This window comes from Oncorhynchus clarkii, chromosome 30, assembly GCF_045791955.1.
Source record: "Oncorhynchus clarkii lewisi isolate Uvic-CL-2024 chromosome 30, UVic_Ocla_1.0, whole genome shotgun sequence".
NCBI classification, from domain to species: Eukaryota; Metazoa; Chordata; class Actinopteri; order Salmoniformes; family Salmonidae; genus Oncorhynchus; species Oncorhynchus clarkii.
Genome location: NC_092176.1, coordinates 48450450 through 48471784, shown reverse-complemented (window position 1 = coordinate 48471784; position 21335 = coordinate 48450450). Strand labels below are relative to the sequence as shown.

The 21335-nt window shown below is 42.8% G+C and overlaps 1 protein-coding gene across 1 annotated transcript in view; it reads left to right on the top strand.

Moving 5' to 3' along the window:
* Positions 1 to 243: 243 nt before the first annotated feature.
* LOC139389572 (ADAM metallopeptidase with thrombospondin type 1 motif, 3) overlaps positions 244 to 21335 on the top strand; it is a 187995-nt gene continuing 166903 nt past the window's right edge. The window contains exons 1-2 of the mRNA XM_071136391.1: positions 244 to 285; positions 379 to 573. Of these exons, the coding sequence (XP_070992492.1) occupies positions 244 to 285; positions 379 to 573 (237 nt within the window). The remainder of the gene's footprint in view (positions 286 to 378; positions 574 to 21335) is intronic.

The window sequence follows — 21335 nt, the reverse complement described above, 5'->3', positions numbered from 1 at the left end:
ACTACTACACAACAACACTACTACTACTACTACTACAACAAAACAACAACAACACTACTACTACTACACAACAACAACAACAACAACACTACTACTACTACACAACAACAACACTACTACTACTACTAAACAACAACACTACTCTACTACTACTACTAGTTGATACAATGTTGCAAGTTTGTTAGCGACAGCTTCTGGCTGACCCAGTGATGATTTGATAGAATGTTGAACTTCACTAGCAATATGTCACGTTCTGACCTGACACGAGGGGTGGAGCTAAGCCAGGTAGCAGACCTGCGCTCACTCCTCGTGCTTATTATAAGCAGCGCGTAACTGGTCAGGCACTGTGTTATGCGGTTATGCGCACGTTGTCGCCAGTACGTGTCCATAGCCCGGTGCGCTATAGGACAGCCCCCCGAGAGTGTCATGCGAGTGCGGGCATCGAGCCAGGGCGTATGGTGCCTGCTCAGCGGGTCTGGTCGCCGGTACTGCGCCAGCTCTGCTGCTGTGTCTCCGGGGCGCTGGGAGGGTGCAGTGCGTCCTCTGCCTGCGCTCAGCTCGTGCCGGGCGAATGTGGGAATGGAGCCTAAGGGAGAGGTGTGTGTAGTAAGCACTAGATCTCCCGTGCTTACCCACAGCCCGGTTCAACCTGTGCCTGCACTCTGGAGGGTCCGGGCTAGAGTGGTTGTCCAGCCTGGGGAAGTGGTGCCAAGGTTGCGCACCAGAGCTCCAGTGCTCCCCCACAGCCCGGTCCTTCAGGTGCCTCCTAACACCAAGCCTCCTGAAGGTCTCCCAAGCCTGGTGGTTCCTGTGGCAGCCCCACGCACCAGGCTGTCTCTCTGTCTCCTCCCTGCAGGGGGTCTGTCTGTCCGGCGCTGCTGCCGGAGCCTCCCGTCTGTCCGGCGCTGCTGCCGGAGCCTCCCGCCTGTCCGGCGCTGCTGCCGGAGCCTCCCGCCTGTCCGGCGCTGCTGCCGGAGCCTCCCGCCTGTCCGGCGCTGCTGCCGGAGTCTGAGGCCAGAGCCCCTCAGCCCAGAGGCGCCAGAGCCCCTCAGCCCAGAGGCGCCAGAGCCCCTCAGCCCAGAGGCGCCAGAGCCCAGAGGCCCAGAGGCGCCAGAGCCCCTCAGCCCCGAGGCGCCAGAGCCCCTCAGCCCCGAGGCGCCAGAGCCCCTCAGCCCCGAGCTGCCGCCCCTCTGTCCCGAGCTGCCGCCCCTCTGTCCCGAGCTTCCGCCCCTCTGTCCCGAGCTGCCGCCCCTCTGTCCCGAGCTGCCCCTCTGTCCATTGAGAAGAGTGGCCATGGTTAGGAAGCCACGGAGGCGGACAATGAGGTGGACTAAGACAATGGCGAAGTGGGGTCCGCGTCCCGCGCCAGAGCCGCCACCGCGGACAGACGCCCACCCAGACCCTCCCCTATAGGTCAAGGTTTTGCGGCCGGAGTCCGCACCTTTGGGGGGGGGGGGGGGGGGGGTACTGTCACGTTCTGACCTTTATTTCCTTTGTTTTGTATTTATTTAGTATGGTCAGGGCGTGAGTTGGGTGGGCAGTCTATTTTTGTTTTTCTATGTTTTGGGGCATTTCTATGTTTTGGCCTAGTATGGTTCTCAATCAGAGGCAGGTGTCATTAGTTGTCTCTGATTGAGAATCATACTTAGGTAGCCTGGGTTGCACTGTTTGTTTGTGGGTGATTGTCTATGTTAGTGGCTTGTGTCAGCACAGGTCTCATTTATAGCTTCACGGTCGTCATTGTTTTTTGTTACTCTTTTGTATAGTGTTTCAGTGTTCTCTTTATTAAAAATTCACTATGAACACATACCACGCCGCATTTTGGTCCTCTGATCCTTCTCGCTTCTCCTCTTCAGATGAAGAGGAGGAAGACCGTGACACAATAGCTCAAGTCAAGACAGAAAGGGAGGCAGACAGGTGGAAAAGAGAAATGAATGAGATTGAAAAAAACAGATTTTAATCAGGATATTTTCTACTGTTTTTATTTGTAGGCTTTAGGCCTATGTATTTTACTTAGTTGATGATGGAAGGTATAGGCCTACTGCTGCATTGGCCTATAGGCTATCTCTGAGTTATATGTTCTAATTTCTTTGGCCGCCAATGGTTAATCAAGAAGACAGTGAATGTTTCTGAGTTTTCTTTTTGACTTAAATCTGCTTGAAAATCTATGGCAAGACCTGAAAATGGTTGTCTAGCAATGATCAACAACCAATTTGACAGAGCTTGAAGAATTAAAAAAAAAGAATAATGGGCAAATGTTGGACAATCCAGGTGTGGAAAGTTCTTAGAGACTTCCCAGAAAGACTCACAGCTGCAATCGCTGCCAAAGGTGATTCTAAAATGTATGACTCAGGGGGTTGAATATTTATCTAATCAAGACACAGTACACAGTATTAGTATTTTATTTTTTATTAAGTTTTACACGTTAGAATCTTTCAACTTTGACATAAGAGTATTTTGTGTAGATCGTTGACAAAAAATGACAATTAAACCCATTTTAGTTCCACTTTGCAACACAATGAAATTTGGAAAAAGTCTAGGTGTGTGAATGCTTTCTGAAGGCACTGTAATGTAACTCCAACCCTTAGAGCTAGAACCCTAACAGCTTACTAAACCTTACCAACCAGAGCCCGACCAGAGCAGGGCCCATTTCTCAGGACCTCTGAGTTCCTCTTTAAAGGCCCAGTGCAGCCAAAAATGTGATTTTCCTGTGTTTTATATATATTTCCACACCATGAGGTTGGAATAATACTGTGAAATTGTGAAAATGATAATAATGCCCTTTTAGTGTAAGAGCTGTTTGAAAAGACCGCCTGAAATTTCAGCCTGTTTAAGTGGGGTGGAGTTCACCAGGCAGTGAATTTTGTTAATTGACCAGTAGAAAAGAGAGTTCCAAACCTCTCTGCCAATAACAGCTAGTTCTCAGTTTTCCCCTCCCCACTCAGACCCCTCCCAGACAGTCTTATAAAAATGATTGCTTGAGAAATTGCTCTTGCTAAGAAGCTATTTTTGTTATTTTTGACCATTTTGATTGAAAACAATCACAGTAAGGTACTTAATTGTTACCCAGAAATGATTTGATATTGAGATAAAAGCGGATGCATTGGGCCTTTTAACAACCATAACATTTAATCTGTCCATTCTGAGGACAGAAGGAGTATACACTTTGGAGGGAAGCCAAACTCAGAACCAATCAGGAGAGGAGATTGTGTCACTCCTGGACATATCAACTCTCCAAAGAGCCTCTCCAAACTTCTTCCCGGGCAAAAGCTACAAACAAAATGATACAATTTCCTCTTCATATTTCAAATGTTTGTCTATTTCAATCCTACTTGTACTGTACTGCCTGTCGTAGCCAGTGATTCAATGCCAATCAAAACAGCAATGTATTTGTAGAGCCTTGAAACAAGCCTGAGTCAGGAACACAAAGGGATAGTCCAGGATTATGGCAATGAGGCCCTTTATCTACATCCCCAGTCAGATGAACCCGTGGATACCTTTGTTATGTCTCTGCATTCAGTTTGAAGGAAATTTAAGGAAAATATATGCGCTTTGGAACTATTCTCTGATGAGATGCGTTCCAAAAACATTTCTTGGGAAAAGAAACATGAGCAAAATGTTGAATATGTTTCCTCCTTAGAGTGAGAATGTTGAATATGTTTCCTCCTTAGAGTGAGAATGTTGAATATATTTCCTCCTTAGAGTGAGAATGTTGAATATGTTTCCTCCTTAGAGTGAGAATGTTGAATATATTTCCTCCTTAGAGTGAGAATGTTGAATATGTTTCCTCCTTAGAGTGAGAATGTTGAATATGTTTCCTCCTTAGAGTGAGAATGCTGAATATGTTTCCTCCTTAGAGTGAGAATGTTGAATATGTTTCCTCCTTAGAGTGAGAATGCTGAATATATTTCCTCCTTAGAGTGAGAATGTTGAATATGTTTCCTCCTTAGAGTGAGAATGTTGAATATGTTTCCTCCTTAGAGTGAGAATGCTGAATATGTTTCCTCCTTAGAGTGAGAATGTTGAATATGTTTCCTCCTTAGAGTGAGAATGCTGAATATGTTTCCTCCTTAGAGTGAGAATGCTGAATATATTTCCTCCTTAAAATGAGAATGTTGAATATGTTTCCTCCTTAGAGTGAGAATGCTGAATATGTTTCCTGCTTAGAGTGAGGATGTTGAATATGTTTCCTCCTTAGACTGAGAATGCTGAATATGTTTCCTGCTTAGAGTGAGAATGTTGAATATATTTCCTCCTTAGAGTGAGAATGTTGAATATGTTTCCTCCTTAGACTGAGAATGCTGAATATGTTTCCTCCTTAGAGTGAGAATGTTGAATATGTTTCCTGCTTAGAGTGAGAATGTTGAATATGTTTCCTCCTTAGAGTGAGAATGCTGAATATGTTTCCTGCTTAGAGTGAGAATGTTGAATATGTTTCCTACTTAGAGTGAGAATGCTGAATATATTTCCTCCTTAGAGTGAGAATGTTGAATATGTTTCCTCCTTAGAGTGAGGATGTTGAATATGTTTCCTCCTTAGAGTGAGAATGTTGAATATGTTTCCTCCTTAGAGTGAGAATGTTGAATATGTTTCCTCCTTAGAGTGAGAATGCTGAATATGTTTCCTGCTTAGAGTGAGAATGTTGAATATGTTTCCTCCTTAGACTGAGAATGTTGAATATGTTTCCTCCTTAGAGTGAGAATGCTGAATATGTTTCCTGCTTAGAGTGAGAATGTTGAATATATTTCCTCCTTAGAGTGAGGATGTTGAATATGTTTCCTCCTTAGAGTGAGAATGTTGAATATGTTTCCTCCTTAGAGTGAGGATGTTGAATACGTTTCCTCCTTAGAGTGAGAATGTTGAATATGTTTCCTCCTTAGAGTGAGAATGTTGAATATGTTTCCTCCTTAGACTGAGAATGCTGAATATGTTTCCTCCTTAGAGTGAGAATGCTGAATATGTTTCCTGCTTAGAGTGAGTATGTTGAATATGTTTCCTCCTTAGAGTGAGAATGTTGAATATGTTTCCTCCTTAGAGTGAGGATGTTGAATATGTTTCCTCCTTATACTGAGAATGCTGAATATGTTTCCTCCTTAGAGTGAGAATGCTGAATATATTTCCTCCTTAGAGTGAGAATGTTGAATATGTTTCCTCCTTAGACTGAGAATGTTGAATATGTTTCCTGCTTAGAGTGAGAATGTTGAATATGTTTCCTCCTTAGAGTGAGAATGCTGAATATGTTTCCTGCTTAGAGTGAGAATGTTGAATATGTTTCCTCCTTAGAGTGAGAATGCTGAATATATTTCCTCCTTAGAGTGAGAATGTTGAATATGTTTCCTCCTTAGAGTGAGGATGTTGAATATGTTTCCTCCTTAGAGTGAGAATGTTGAATATGTTTCCTCCTTAGAGTGAGAATGTTGAATATGTTTCCTCCTTAGAGTGAGAATGCTGAATATGTTTCCTGCTTAGAGTGAGAATGTTGAATATGTTTCCTCCTTAGACTGAGAATGTTGAATATGTTTCCTCCTTAGAGTGAGAATGCTGAATATGTTTCCTGCTTAGAGTGAGAATGTTGAATATATTTCCTCCTTAGAGTGAGGATGTTGAATATGTTTCCTCCTTAGAGTGAGAATGTTGAATATGTTTCCTCCTTAGAGTGAGGATGTTGAATATGTTTCCTCCTTAGAGTGAGAATGTTGAATATGTTTCCTCCTTAGAGTGAGAATGTTGAATATGTTTCCTCCTTAGACTGAGAATGCTGAATATGTTTCCTCCTTAGAGTGAGAATGCTGAATATGTTTCCTGCTTAGAGTGAGTATGTTGAATATGTTTCCTCCTTAGAGTGAGAATGTTGAATATGTTTCCTCCTTAGAGTGAGGATGTTGAATATGTTTCCTCCTTAGAGTGAGAACCTTTTGAAGCAGGAATGTAAGTGCCAGAAAAAGAGTCAAGACCCTGGAGCCCTGTGCCCACAGCTCTGCTTCGAGACTCACCATTCAGGTACTAGTGACATTTCACACACCGAAAGTGGTGTTGGCACGTTCTGCCGCACCCATATTCAAACTCCCAGCCGCTGTCAGTGGTTTAAAGTACTTGAGTAAAAATACTTTAAAGTTTTTTGGGGTATCTGTACTTTACTTTACTATTTTTTTTTTTCGACACCTTTTACTTTTAATTCACTACATTCCTAAAGAAAATGATGTACTTTTTACTCTATACATGTCCCCTGACACCCAAAGGTACTCTACATTTTCAATGCTTAACAGTGGGCCAAAATCCCTGCTGCAGTGTGTCAAAACCTGGTCAAGAACTACAGGAAACATATGATCTCTGTAATTGCAAACAAAGGTTTCTGTACCAAATATTAAGTTCTGCTTTTCTGATGTATCAAATACTTATGTCATGCAATAAAATGCAAATTAATTATTTAAAAATCATACAATGTGATTTTCTGGATTGTTGTTTTAGATTCCGTCTCTCACAGTTGAAGTGTGCCTATGATACAAATTACAGACCTCTACATGCTTTGTAAGTAGGGAAACCTGCAAAATCGGCAAATACTTGTATCAAATACTTGTTCTCTCCACTGTATGTTATCCCACAGTGTGCTAACTGCAAACGATCACAACGTGTAGTGAACACTTATTGGGACTTGAGGAGGGGCAATGCCCCCAGGCATTTCAGCCACGGTATAGACTCTTCCACTCCCAGTCAATGTACTGCATGTCTCAGGACAGGTAATCTATCATCAAAGTGGTGGGACCATAGATTTGGGAATCCACCTTTCTTTATGCGTCATAAACTAGGCACAATGGAGCAAAAGTTCCAGACTTGAATAGGACTCGTCTGTCCCTGGTGGCGGCCGCATCTGTGTCTCTCTCCAGCAACCAGACAGGCCAAACTACAGAGCTCAGCCATTTTCCTATTCATTGAAACCCTAATCTGTCAAGTGTTCCTTGTTTTTTAACATGAATAGCTAGTTTTAACCAACAACCCAATCATTGGACAGACCGCAGTATTCTTTTGGAAACATGGGTTTTTATTATGCTGGTGTTGTCTTGGTTAAGCATAGGACAGGTTTCAACTTTTACGATGTCTAGACATCCTCCCACTGCATGGTGTGAGCGGGTAATTATAGAGCAGCGTTTCGCAAACTTGGTCCTGGAGACCCCAAGAGGTGCAAGTTTTGTTTTTTGCCCCTAGCACTACACAGCTGATTCAAAGAACCAACTCATCATCAAGCTTTGACTATTTGAATCAGCTGTGTAGTGCTAGGGACAAAAACCAAAACTTGCACCTCTTGGGGTCTCCAGGACCGAGTTTGGGAAATGCTGTAATAGAGAAAATTATCCTGCACACTCTCTTTGATAAATATCCTGACCTATTTGAGAAAAGGTGCAGTCTCTATCCCAATGTTTTAAACTCAAAATGCAGCTGGTGCTCAGACTAACTGTAGTTCTAACATAGCGGGGTAGGCTGCGACAATGTAGTCTCTAACATGTGTTTTACCCTTTTCATCTTGTGTGGTAATCAATCAATGAAATGTATTTATGAAGCCCTTTATATATCACCAGATGTCACAAAGTGCTATTCAGGAACCCAGCCTAATACCCCAAACAGCAAGCAATGCAGATTTAGAAGCACGGTGGCTTGGAAAAAACTCCCTAGAAAGACAGTAACCTAGGAAGAAACCTAGAGAGGATCCAGGCTCTGAGGGGTGGCCAGTCATCTTCTGGCTGTGCCGGTTGGAGATTATAAGAGCACATGGCCATTAAGGCCAGATCGTTCAAGTTGTTCAAACGTTCATAGATGACCAGCAGGGTCAAATAATAATCACAGTGGTTGTAGAGGGTGCAACAGGTCAGCACCTTAGGAGTAAATGTCACTTGGCTTTTCATAGCTGAGTGTTCAGAGGTCGAGACAGCAGGTGTGGTAGAGAGACAGAGAGAAGGAGGGAGAGAGAGAAAGAGAGAGAGGGAGAGGATGTAACGTTTTCTTGAGTCGAAGGAGAGGCGGACCAAAACGCAGCGTGGTGATTATTCATGGTTCTTTAATAAAGAAACTATACATGAATAGACTAACAAAACCAAGAAATGTGAAAAACCAAAACAGCCCTATCTGGTGCAAACACAGAGACAGGAACAATCACCCACAAAATCCAACACCAAACAGGCTACCTAAATATGGTTCCCAATCAGAGACAATGACTAACACCTGCCTCTGATTGAGAACCATATCAGGCCAAACATAGAAATAGACAAACTAGACATGTAACATATAATGCCCACTCAGATCACACCCTGACCAAACAAAACATAGAAACATGCAAATGCAAACTATGGTCAGGGTGTGACAGAGGAATGAAGAGAGGGGGAGAGGGAGAGACAAAACAGAAGGTCGGGGACAAGAAAGTGGCTATCTGAGCCCCCCTCCCTCTTGAACACGCACACATCATGGTGGGATTTAGCCATGTCCGCCATATCAATATTAGCTGATCCCTTGCAGATACACATAAGCCATTTGCTTGATCCCTTGTAATCTGTTGTTACATTTGTAAATGTGTTTTATTCGAGGTTATACAGAGTGCTAGTTGAGTGGCTCTTGTTTGTGTTCCTATGGCCAAGTCCATCTGAAACACTATATACTGTATACAAAAGTATGTGGATACCCATTCAAATTAGTGGATTCGGGTATTTCAGCCACAGACGTTGCTGACAGGTGTATAAAATCGAGCGCACAGCCATGCGATCTCCATAGACAAACATTTTCAGTAGAATGGCCTTATTGAAGAGCTCAGTGACTTTCAATGTGGCACCATCATAGGATGCCATCTTTCTAACAAGGCAGTTTGTCAAATTTCTGCCCTGTTAGAGCTGCCCCGGTCTACTGTAAGGGATGTTATTGTGAAGTGGAAACGTCTAAGAGCAACAACAGCTCAGCCGCAAAAAGCACATAGCGCGTAAAAATAGTCTGTCCTCGGTTGCAACACACACTACCGAGGTCCAAACTGCCTCTGGAAGCAACGTCAGCACAAGAACAGTTCGTTGGGAGGTTCATGAAATGGGTTTCCATGGCCGAGCAGCCGCACACAAGCCTAAGATCACCATGCGTAATACCAAGCTTTGGCTGGAGTGGTGTAAAACTTGCCGCTATTGGACTGTGGAGCAGTGGAAACGTTCTCTGGACTGATGAATCACACTTCCCCATCTGGCAGTCCGACGGACGCATCTGGGTTTGGCGGAAGCCAGGAGAACGCTACCTGCCCGAATGCATAGTGCCAACTGTAAGGTTTGGTGGAGGATAAAAAATGTTTTTCATGGTTCGGGCTAGGCCTGTTACTTCCATTGTAGGGAAATCTTAAGGCTACAGCATACAATGACATTCTAGATGATTCTGTCCTTCCAACTTTGTGGCAACAGTTTGGGGAAGGCCCTTTCCTGGGTCAGCATGACAATGCCCCCGTGCACAAAGCGAGGTCCATACGGAAATGGTTTGTCGAGATCGGTGCGTAAGTACTTGGCTGGTCTGCACAGAGCTCTGACCTCAACCCCATCAAACACCTTTGGGATGAATTGGAATGCCGACTACGAGCCAGGCCTAATCACCCAACATCAGTGCCCAACCTCACTAATGCTTTCGTGGCTGAATGGAAGCAAGTCCCCATCTAGAGGACATCTAGAGGAAAGCCTTCCCAGAAGAGTGGTGTCTGTTATAGCAGCAAAAGGGGGACCAACTCCATATTAATGCCCATGATTTTAGAATGAGATGTTGGACAAGCAGGTGTCCACATACTTTGGTCATGTAGTGTAGGTGAAGATGTGTGTGAGTTTTGTCCCACCCCTCTGCTAGTCAGTTGGCGGTTTAATGAGTTCTTTACATATGCTTTCTTGTTGTTGTAATGATGATTGACTTTTATTCCTTTACACAGCGAAGATTACTTCAGGTTTCGATTTCAAATGTTAACTTTATATGAATCAAGTTGCAACCTGTTGCTATATGACTCAACCTGTTGCCTGTTTTTATCTAATCACTGGCAATATAGAAATCTGAGTCCTTGGATGTCTTTGCTTTGGCTCGACACCCCTTTTATGTCCATGATACAAGGGGATCACACAGACCTGGGTAGTTTCCTCAACTTCGCTCTCAATGTCAAACAGTGGATTTATATGGACTTTTATTGGGTGATTCTGACTGATAAGAGTCAATGCAACTTCTTCACGTTGTCCCATAGAGGCCTGTTGGTTTTATGTTCTATGTAGGTTATATGTTCTATGTAGGTTATATGTTCTATGTAGGTTATATGTTCTATGTAGGTTATATGCTCTATGTAGGTTATATGTTCTATGTCTTGTTGAATGTTTCTGTTCTGTCATCAAATCAAATCAAATTGTATTGGTCTACACATATTTAGCAGGTGTTATTGCGGGTGTCGTGAAATGCTTGTGTTCCTAGCTCCAACAGTGCAGTAATATCACACAATTCACAACAATACACACAAATCTGATATAATGGAATTAGGAAATATATTTTTTGTATTTTTTTTTATTTCACCTTTATTTAACCAGGTAGGCAAGTTGAGAACAAGTTCTCATTTACAATTGCGACCTGGCCAAGATAAAGCAAAGCAGTTCGACACATACAACGACACAGAGTTACACATGGAGTAAAACAAACATACAGTCAATAATACAGTATAAACAAGTCTATATACGATGTGAGCAAATGAGGTGAGATAAGGGAGGTAAAGGCAAAAAGGCCATGGTGGCAAAGTAGATACAATATAGCAAGTAAAACACTGGAATGGGAGATTTGCAATGGGAGAAAGTGCAAAGTAGAAATAAAAATAATGGGGTGCAAAGGAGCAAAATAAATAAATAAATTAAATACAGTAGGGAAAGAGGTAGTTGTTTGGGCTAAATTATAGGTGGGCTATGTACAGGTGCAGTAATCTGTGAGCTGCTCTGACAGTTGGTGCTTAAAGCTAGTGAGGGAGATAAGTGTTTCCAGTTTCAGAGATTTTTGTAGTTCATTCCAGTCATTGGCAGCAGAGAACTGGAAGGAGAGGCGGCCAAAGAAAGAATTGGTTTTGGGGGTGACTAGAGAGATATACCTGCTGGAGCGTGTGCTACAGGTGGGAGATGCAATGGTGACCAGCGAGCTGAGATAAGGGGGAACTTTACCTAGCAGGGTCTTGTAGATGACATGGAGCCAGTGGGTTTGGCGACGAGTATGAAGCGAGGGCCAGCCAACGAGAGCGTACAGGTCGCAATGGTGGGTAGTATATGGGGCTTTGGTGACAAAACGGATTGCACTGTGATAGACTGCATCCAATTTGTTGAGTAGGGTATTGGAGGCTATTTTGTAAATGACATCGCCAAAGTCGAGGATTGGTAGGATGGTCAGTTTTACAAGGGTATGTTTGGCAGCATGAGTGAAGGATGCTTTGTTGCGAAATAGGAAGCCAATTCTAGATTTAACTTTGGATTGGAGATGTTTGATATGGGTCTGGAAGGAGAGTTTACAGTCTAACCAGACACCTAAGTATTTGTAGTTGTCCACGTATTCTAAGTCAGAGCCGTCCAGAGTAGTAATGTTGGACAGGCGGGTAGGTACAGGTAGCGATCGGTTGAAGAGTATGCATTTAGTTTTACTTGTATTTAAGAGCAATTGGAGGCCACGGAAGGAGAGTTGTATGGCATTGAAGCTTGCCTGGAGGGTTGTTAACACAGTGTCCAAAGAAGGGCCAGAAGTATACAGAATGGTGTCGTCTGCGTAGAGGTGGATCAGAGACTCACCAGCAGCAAGAGCGACCTCATTGATGTATACAGAGAAGAGAGTCGGTCCAAGAATTGAACCCTGTGGCACCCCCATAGAGACTGCCAGAGGTCCGGACAGCAGACCCTCCGATTTGACACACTGAACTCTATCAGAGAAGTAGTTGGTGAACCATATATAAACCAATATAAATATTAGGAAGAGCAATGTCGGAGTTCGGAGTATAAATATATATATGTGTGTATATATATATATATATATATATACTGTGTACATATATATATATATATATAAATGTTTACTCCGGAGTCCGACAATGCTCGTCCTAATATTTCTATATTTGCTAATTCCAGTCTCTACACATATGAAATGAGCAAAGCAGTATGTAAACATTATTAAAGTGACTAGTGTTACATTATTAAAGTGACCAGTGATTCCATGTCTATGTATTTAGGGCAACAGCCTCTAAGGTTCAGTGTTGAGTAACCGGGTGGTAGCCGGCTAGTGACAGTGACTTAGTTTAGGGCAGGCTGCTGGGATGGAGGCTGGCTAGTCATGGCTATTTAACAGTTTGATGGCCTTGAGACAGAAGCTGTTTTTCAGTCTCTCGGTCCCAGCTTTGATACACCTGTACTGACCTCGCCTTCTGGATGATAACAGAGTGAAAAGGCCGTGGCTTTTCATCAAGATCCTTGATGGTGACAAGCTTACTAACACACAGCTAACACACACTAGCACACAGCTAACACACTAGCAAACACTAGCACACAGCTAACACACAGCTAACACACATTAGCACACAGCTAACACCCACTAGCACACAGCTAACACTCAGCTAACACACACTAGCAAACAGCTAACACACAGCTAACACACATTAGCACACACTAGCACAGCTAACACACAGATAACACACAGCTTGGCTGAGATAATGAGTGGGCTGGACATACCAAGAGATGAGTTTGGATTGGTCAGCCATATAGCACGCCTCAATTTATTTGAGCTGGTCAGTATATCTAGGTAAACCTGTCAAACACAGCTGTTTTAAAATGTATAGTGTATTACAGTTTTTCTTGATTGCTTAAACACAAAAACTGGTTCCTGTAGCACAAAACCCTAACCCTTACGTCATTCCCAAAAACACACACACATTTTCCATAACCGTAAACACTATTCACCTGTTTACAGACGTTTCAATATTAAAAAATCTTGCAAAACCTTACACAAAAGTGGCCAAATGAATCATTCATTGCACTATATATTCATTCAGCAAACACATGCTCTCAATATATTTAACTCAAGTCATTTCAACCTAAACTCAAAGAGCACATCTTTCTCCAGGTGCAAACACTAACAGTATGACCACTCGTGTCGTGTTCTAAATACATTTAGAAATCTATATTATTCAATTATTCACCCACACTGCCCGCACGCACCAACGAGCGTCTGCGTTGCCAAGGGCTAAAATAGAAGACAGTTCTGTTTCTGCTGCAGATCACGCTGCAAGTCCTGCCTCTCCCATCTCCTCAATGGTTTAAAGAAGCAGGTACCCATGTGCCATCTCCTCATTGGTTATACCCATGTGGGTGACTGAAATACGAACAAGGTTGGTGGAGGTAATGCACCTAATTTATGAAAGTTGAGGAGAGATGACTAGAAACGATTCGGCTGACCGTTTTATGTGTGGATTAATTGTCGGAGTAGAGGACCTTGTGCATTTCAGGTAAAATAACAACTCAATGTTTATATCCCAGGACAAATTAGCTAGCAACAGCAAGCTAGCTAAATAGGACAAGTTAGCTAGCAAGTGCAAGCCAGCTAGCTAAATTTCCATAAATGTTTAATGCTTTTCGACCTGTCCCCAAATTAATGTAATTGGTTCAGTTTGATTTGATATTTTAACCTGCGTGTCGTGATCGCGTTTGGTGTGGGGGGGACAAAATAAATGTATGCAGGCTGGCGCACGCTGGCGCACGATGGTGCACGATGGCGCACGATGGGTTCTGAGTAAGATGGGTTCTGTGTAAGTCTCAAAATTGTTAACACACCAATCAGAATTGCAGGTTCAATTAATAGGGCCTAGAAGTATGTCCATGTGCTTTGGAACAACGGATCAAAACAATGTCGAAGTTGCAAGACAACAGAGAGGAAGTGGACAAGGACAAGGACGACAGCAACAAAGACAAGTAATCTCAGATGAAATTCGTGCCACCCTAGTTCATCACGTGCTCATACATGGGAGGACTATGAGAGAAGCTGGACAGCTAGTGCAACCCAACCTAAGCCGTTACACGGTTGCATCCATTGTCTGTACTTTCAGAAGGGAAAACAGGTCATTTGCCTTGTTGTTACCGTGATACATGTAATGTTGTAGTGCATATAGACTGAATCTCCACTTTGCTCTCATTGTAGTTTTTACCACAGTAATGGATGACCATAGGTCAGTAATGGTAAAATTTCATTTTTGCAGAACTGAGAGGCAGCCATCTATTGGTGGTAGGCGGAGACTTCTCACAGCTGAGCAGGAGACTGACCTGGTGAATATGGTGATTGCCAATAATACCATCCGTTTGAGGGAAATTCATACCCAAATAGTTGAAGACAGGTAGTCTTCCAAGGAATTGATAGCATCCCCACCATTGACCGGATGGTTCAGAGGAACCACATAAGGACGAAGCAGCTGTACCGTGTGCCTTTTTAAAGGAATTCAAACAGAGTTAATTAAGGAGCAATGATTCCAATTTCTGCAGGTAATTGCTATACAGTAGATCATTTACAGTATGTAGAGTATGGCCCATCTCCAGCATATCAATTCAGTACTTTATAGTAATGTGTTACAGTAACTGCAGTACACAATCTTTCATTCCAGTACAGTAGCACACTACAGTACTGTATTTGTAGTACAGTAAAATGTGTGCTTTTGTTTTTTTACTTCTGTAGAGAATCTTTGAGCTGGATGCCATAGCTGACACACAGGAGTACATATTCATCAACGAGGCAGGGTTCAACTTAACAAAAAGGCGCAAAAGGGGGCACAACATAATTTGTCACCGTGCCATCATACAGGTTCCTGGCCAGAGGGGAGGCAACGTCACCCTATGTGACGTCACTATGTGCAGCCATCAACAATTGTGGCGTCCTCCACCGCCATGTCAAAGTGGGTCCATACAACACGGCACAACTGCATACATTTCTAGATCAGCTGTAGAGTAAAATTATTCAAAAGAAAGGGGAGACAGGGCAACCAGGGCAAGCCCAATATGTTGTCATTTGGGATAACCTGAGTTTCCATCAGGCTGCTCTGGTTCGCGCCTGGTTCAATGACCACCCCAGGTTCACCGTTCTTTATTTGCCAGCATATTCCCCATTTCTGAATCTGATTGAGGACTTTATCTCAGCATGGCGGTGGAGAGTGTATGACTGCAACCCTTACGAACAGCAACACCTCCTGGAGACGCCTATGGTGATGTGTCTGTGGAGTCTATCCAGGGTTTTCTAAGGCACACAAGGGCATTTTTCCCACGCTGCCTGGAAAGAGCAAACATAATGTGTTTTTTTATTTTATTTATTTCACCTTTATTTAACCAGGTAGGCAAGTTGAGAACAAGTTCTCATTTACAATTGCGACCTGGCCAAGATAAAGCAAAGCAGTTCGACACATACAACGACACGGAGTTACACATGGAGTAAAACAAACATACAGTCAATAATACAGTAGAAAAATAAGTCTATATACGATGTGAGCAAATGAGGTGAGATAAGGGAGGTAAAGGCAAAAAAAGGCCATGGTGGCAAAGTAAATACAATATAGCAAGTAAAACACTGGAATTGTAGATTTGCAGTGGAAGAATGTGCAAAGTAGAAATAATAATATTGGGGTGCAAAGGAGCAAAATAAATAAATAAAATAAAATAAATACAGTAGGGGGAGAGGTAGTTGTTTGGGCTAAATTATAGGTGGGCTATGTACAGGTGCAGTAATCTGTGAGCTGCTCTGACAGCTGGTGCTTAAAGCTAGTGAGGGAGATAAGTGTTTCCAGTTTCAGAGATTTTTGTAGTTCGTTCCAGTCATTGGCAGCAGAGAACTGGAAGGAGAGGCGGCCAAACAAAGAATTGGTTTTGGGGGTGACCAGAGAGATATACTTGCTGGAGCGCGTGCTACAGGTGGGTGATGCTATGGTGACCAGCGAGCTAAGATAAGGGGGGACTTTACCTAGCAGGGTCTTGTAGATGACATGGAGCCAGTGGGTTTGGCGACGAGTATGAAGCGAGGGCCAGCCAACGAGAGCGTACAGGTCGCAATGGTGGGCAGTATATGGGGCTTTGGTGACAAAACGGATGGCACTGTGATAGACTGCATCCAATTTGTTGAGTAGGGTATTGGAGGCTATTTTGTAAATGACATTGCCGAAGTCGTGGATTGGTAGGATGGTCAGTTTTACAAGGGTATGTTTGGCAGCATGAGTGAAGGATGCTTTGTTGTGAAATAGGAAGCCAATGCTAGATTTAACTTTGGATTGGAGATGTTCGATGTGGGTCTGGAAGGAGAGTTTACAGTCTAACCAGACACCTAGGTATTTGTAGTTGTCCACGTATTCTAAGTCAGAGCTGTCCAGAGTAGTGATGTTGGACAGGCGCGCAGGTGCAGACAGCGATCGGTTGAAGAGCATGCATTTAGTTTTACTTGTATTTAAGAGCAATTGGAGGCCACAGAAGGAGAGTTGTATGGCATTGAAGCTTGCCTGGAGGGTTGTTAACACAGTGTGACGTTGATGAGATATTATGGCCTGACCCAGACCTGAGACGAGATGATGAGAACGCTGATGCTGATGCTGAGTAACCTGAACATTTGCTGCATTTGGACATAAAGCCTTTGGAAATGGGGTATTTTACTGTGCATGGACTCTTCCTTACATGTTTTGTCAGTGTGACATTTCAAATGTCAGGTTGTTGACTTAAACAGCATATCCAGTAGTATTCCCTTATCCACTAATGTAAGAGGTATTCATTACAGTACTGTTTTGAATTTCTCTCGCCAGGGTGTTTCTGAAAGGGCTATCTGGATAGTCAGTGCTGTGATTTTACCCAGTTCTAAAATATTTATCTGAAAATCTAATCTTAACATTTTGGTAGCAGTGTTTTGAATGAATCCCTCCAGTGTGTCACAAACAGTCATGTAGTCTGTGTTTTTAACAGCTTGTGTGTGTTGTCTGAGGTAAACGTTTGAATTGGGACCCAGAAGTTAGATGTTTGTACCGTTGGGTGTGAGTTTTTTAAATTGTGTGTGAAGATTTAAGAAAATGGTGAGTTGTTCCAGGAATAGTGTCTAAGCAATTGAAAAAAACATGTTGCTCTCCGCTTTATGGCAGACCGTGTTTTGAAATCAGTGCAATTCGAGTATGATAGAGTAACCGATGTGAAATGGCTAGGTAGTTAGCGGGGTGCGCTAACGTTAGCTGGCTGGCTCGCTAGCTAACGTTACATGCATGATCTTATTATTCGTATCTCAGAGCTATTTGCTTTGCTAGCTAACATTGAACATGGTTGGTTAGCTATCTGCAGATTCATGCAGGGTAGTAACCTCAGGTAGCCACTGCCTAACTCCTGTCTTATATCCTTCACTTTGTGGCCTTAGACACGTTGGGTTGTGGGTCGTGGGGGGGTCAGAAAGGCACAGCCTAATTCCTGTCTTATATCCTTCACCTTGTTTTACACAAGCAGTGGGTGAGCTTTGGATCTCACTATCAAGTTTTATTGTGAATGTTGCTGGCATCCTCTTCAGAGCATTAGGTAGGTCGGGCACTGATGTCGGTCGATTAGGCCTGGCTCGCAGTCAGCGTTCCAATTCATCCCAAAGGTGTTCAATGGGGTTGAGGTCAGGGCTCTGTGCAGTGCCAGCTAAGTTCTTGCACATCGATATTGACAAACCATTTCTGTATGGACGGGGACATTGTCAAGCTGAAACAGGAAGGAGCCTTCCCCAAACTGTTGCCACTAAGTTGAAAGCACAGAATCGTCTAGAATGTCATTGTATGCTGTAGCCTTAAGATTTCCCTTTACTGGAACTCAGAGGCCTGAACCATGAAAAACAACCCCAGATCATTATTCCCCCTCCACCAAACTTTACAGGTGGCACTATGCATTCGGGCAGGTAGCATTCTCCTGGCATCCGCCAAACCCAGATTTGTCCGTCAGACAGCCAGATGGTGAAGCGTGATTCATCAAACAGGTGCCATTAATACAGGTAACGAGTGGAGGACAGAGGAGCCTCTTAAAGAAGAAGTTACAGGTCTGTGAGAGCCAGAAATCTTGCTTGTTTGTAGGTGACCAAATACTTATTTTCCACCATAATTTGCAAATAAATTCATTAAAAATCCTACAATGTGATTTTCTGGATTTTTTTTCTCATTTTGTCTGTCATCGTTGAAGTGTACCTATGATGAAAATTACAGGCCTCTCTCATCTTTTTAAGTGTGGGAGAACTTGCACAATTGGTCGCTGACTAAATGTTGTGTTTCTTTTATTACTAAGTTCTGTTTCTCAAGAATTCATCTTAAGTTGTTTTTATTAATGGTTTTCATATTTTCAAGGCAAACCTGCTCCTAGAGGGGGGAGGCTATTTCAATCTGAACTTTCTTTCTCTGATAGTGTAATGTTGATTATGCATTCAATGGTCTTTCATTCCATTTTATATCCATCTGATTAATACTTGATCAACTCTGAGGTTACCATTGACCATATCAACATACAAAGCCAAACAATGACTGGTAACTCTTCACTGTAATAATGTTTTGATGTGACTGAACTGCTGTGTTCTCTCTGCCTTTAACAAATAATACCGTTTTATTGAGCTTGTTTGAAGGAATGTGTTACCCAGGGACATTTGCATGTCTAAAGCTCCCGTGGAAGAAACTCCTGATGCCATCGGCCCAAGGACTAGAGGTTGGGTTCCATAGGCTGGACTGAAGACTAAAGGACAAACTATCTTGTGGTCCGTTTCTTCCTGTATTGGACACAGGCTGTTCATGTACAGTTTCTGTCCAGGGAGGACTTGTACGCTCGGCCTTAAACTATGTGCTCTCCGTCACCTCTGGGTCTGCATGGCAAATGGCCCAGGAACACAAGGAAAACACTCCCCCTGTTTAGAGGCCAACATGTCTCTCTCTCTCTCACACACATACACACACTGTTGGAATCTGTGACAGAATATTACTACTGCAGCCATGTTTGTATCTATTTCAGACTTCTTGGCTGAAGATAACACCAGTGGCCAGTTTATTAGGTACCCGCACACAAAAATGGTTTCCTCCTAAAGCAGGCAGACAAGTATCGAGGCATTCTAAGCAACGTTGAGGTATGATCATTGGTGCCAGGATGGCCAGTTCCAGTATCTCAGAAACAGCTAGCCCCCTAGGCTTTTCACGCAGGACAATGTCTAGGGTTTACCTAGCACATCGTGCGACAAGCATCCAGTCAGCGGCAGTCCTGTGGGAGAAAACAGCTCATTGATCAAATCAAATCAAATGTTATTAGTCACAGTGAAATGCTTACTTACAGGCTCTAACCAACAGTGCAGTTTAAAAAATACGGATAAGAATAAGAGATAAGAGTAACAAGTAATTAAAGAGGAGCAGTAAAAAATCTCAATATTTTCAGGGGGTGTGGAGGCGATAGACAGGGTATTACAGTACAGAGTCAATGTGGAGGCTATATACAGGGTATTACAGTACAGAGTCAATGTGGAGGCTATATACAGGGTATTACGGTACAGAGTCATTGTGGAGGCCGTATACAGGGTGTTACGGTACAGAGTCAATGTGGAGGCTATATACAGGGTATTACGGTACAGAGTCAATGTGGAGGCTATATACAGGGAGCTGCTGGTACAGAGTCAATGTGCAGGGGCACCAGTTAGTTGAGGTAGTATGTACATGTAGGTTGAGTTATTAAAGTGACTATGCATAGATTACAACGAAGAGTGGCAGTGGTGTGGAAAGGTCGAAGGAGAATGACAAGAATCGTGCAAGCTATCAAAGCAAGCAGTAAAGCTTCATATGACACCAATTTTCACTTTGTAGAACCTACAGATGAAACATTATGGAGTCTTAAAGGAGGCCTGTATTACTTACAGTTGAAATATTATGGAGTCTTAACCTGTTTGGGATAGGGGGCAGTATTTTCACGTTCGGATGAAAAGCGTGCCCAGAGTAAATTGCCTGCTACTCAGGCCCAGAAGCTAATATATGCATATTATTAGTCGATTTGGATAGAAAACACTCTGAAGTTTTTAAACCTGTTTGAATGATGTCTGTGAGGATAGCAGAACTCATATGGCAGGCAAAAACCTGAGAAAAATCCAACCAGGAAGTGGGAAATCTGAGGTTTGTAGTTTAACTCATTGCCTTTCCAAGATAGTGTGAGGTCATATTGCACTTCCTAAGGCTTCCACTAGATGTCAACAGTCTTTAGAACCTTGTTTCAGGCTTCTACTGTGAAGGGGAGCGGATAAGAGCTGTTTGACTAAGGGGTCTGGCAGAAGGCGATGAGCTAAGTCATGCGCACGGCCATGAGAGTGAGCTGCGTTCCCTTTCATTTCTAAAGACAAAGGAATTGTCCGGTTTAAACATTATTGAAGATTTATGATAGAAAACATCCTAAAGATTGATTCTATACATCATTTGACATGTTTCTATGAACTGTAATATAACTTTTTGGACTTTTCGTCTGGACTTTCATCTGGACTTGCCAGCATCTTATGAATTTCGATTGGTGAACTAAACGCGCTAACAAAAATGAGATATTTGGACATAAAGATGAACTTTATCGAACAAAACAAACATTTATTGTGGAACTGGGATTCCTGGGAGTGCATTCTGATGAAATTCAAAGGTAAGTGAATATTTATAATGCTATTTCTGACTTTTACTGACTCCACAACATGGCGGGTATCTGTATGGCTTGTTTTTGTGGCTTAGCGCTGTACTCAGATCATTGCATGGTGTGCTTTTTCCGTAAAGCTTTTTTGAAATCTGACACAGCGGTTGCATTAAGGAGAAGAATATATTTAATTATGTGCATAACACTTGTATCTTTTATCAAGATTTAATGATGAGTATTTCTGTAAATTGATGTGGCTCTCTGCAAATTCGCCGGATGTTTTCGAGGCACAACATTAGTGAACATAACGCGTCAATGTAAACTGAGATTTTTGGATATAAATATGAACTTTATCGAACAAAACATACATGTTGTTAGGGTTTTCTTCCGTCGAAGGAGAGGACCAAAATGCAGCGTGGTAATTTTTAAACACGAACAATACAAAAACAAGAAACGTAACACGAAAACCTAACAGCCTATACTGGTGCAAACTAACACAGAGACAGGAACAATCACCCACGAAACACTCAAAAAATATGGCTGCCTAAATATGGTTCCCAATCAGAGACAACGATAAACACCTGCCTCTGATTAAGAACCACTTCAGGCAACCATAGACGTTCCTAGAAAACCCCACTATACCACAATCCCAATACCTACAGAAAACCCCAAGACAAAACACAC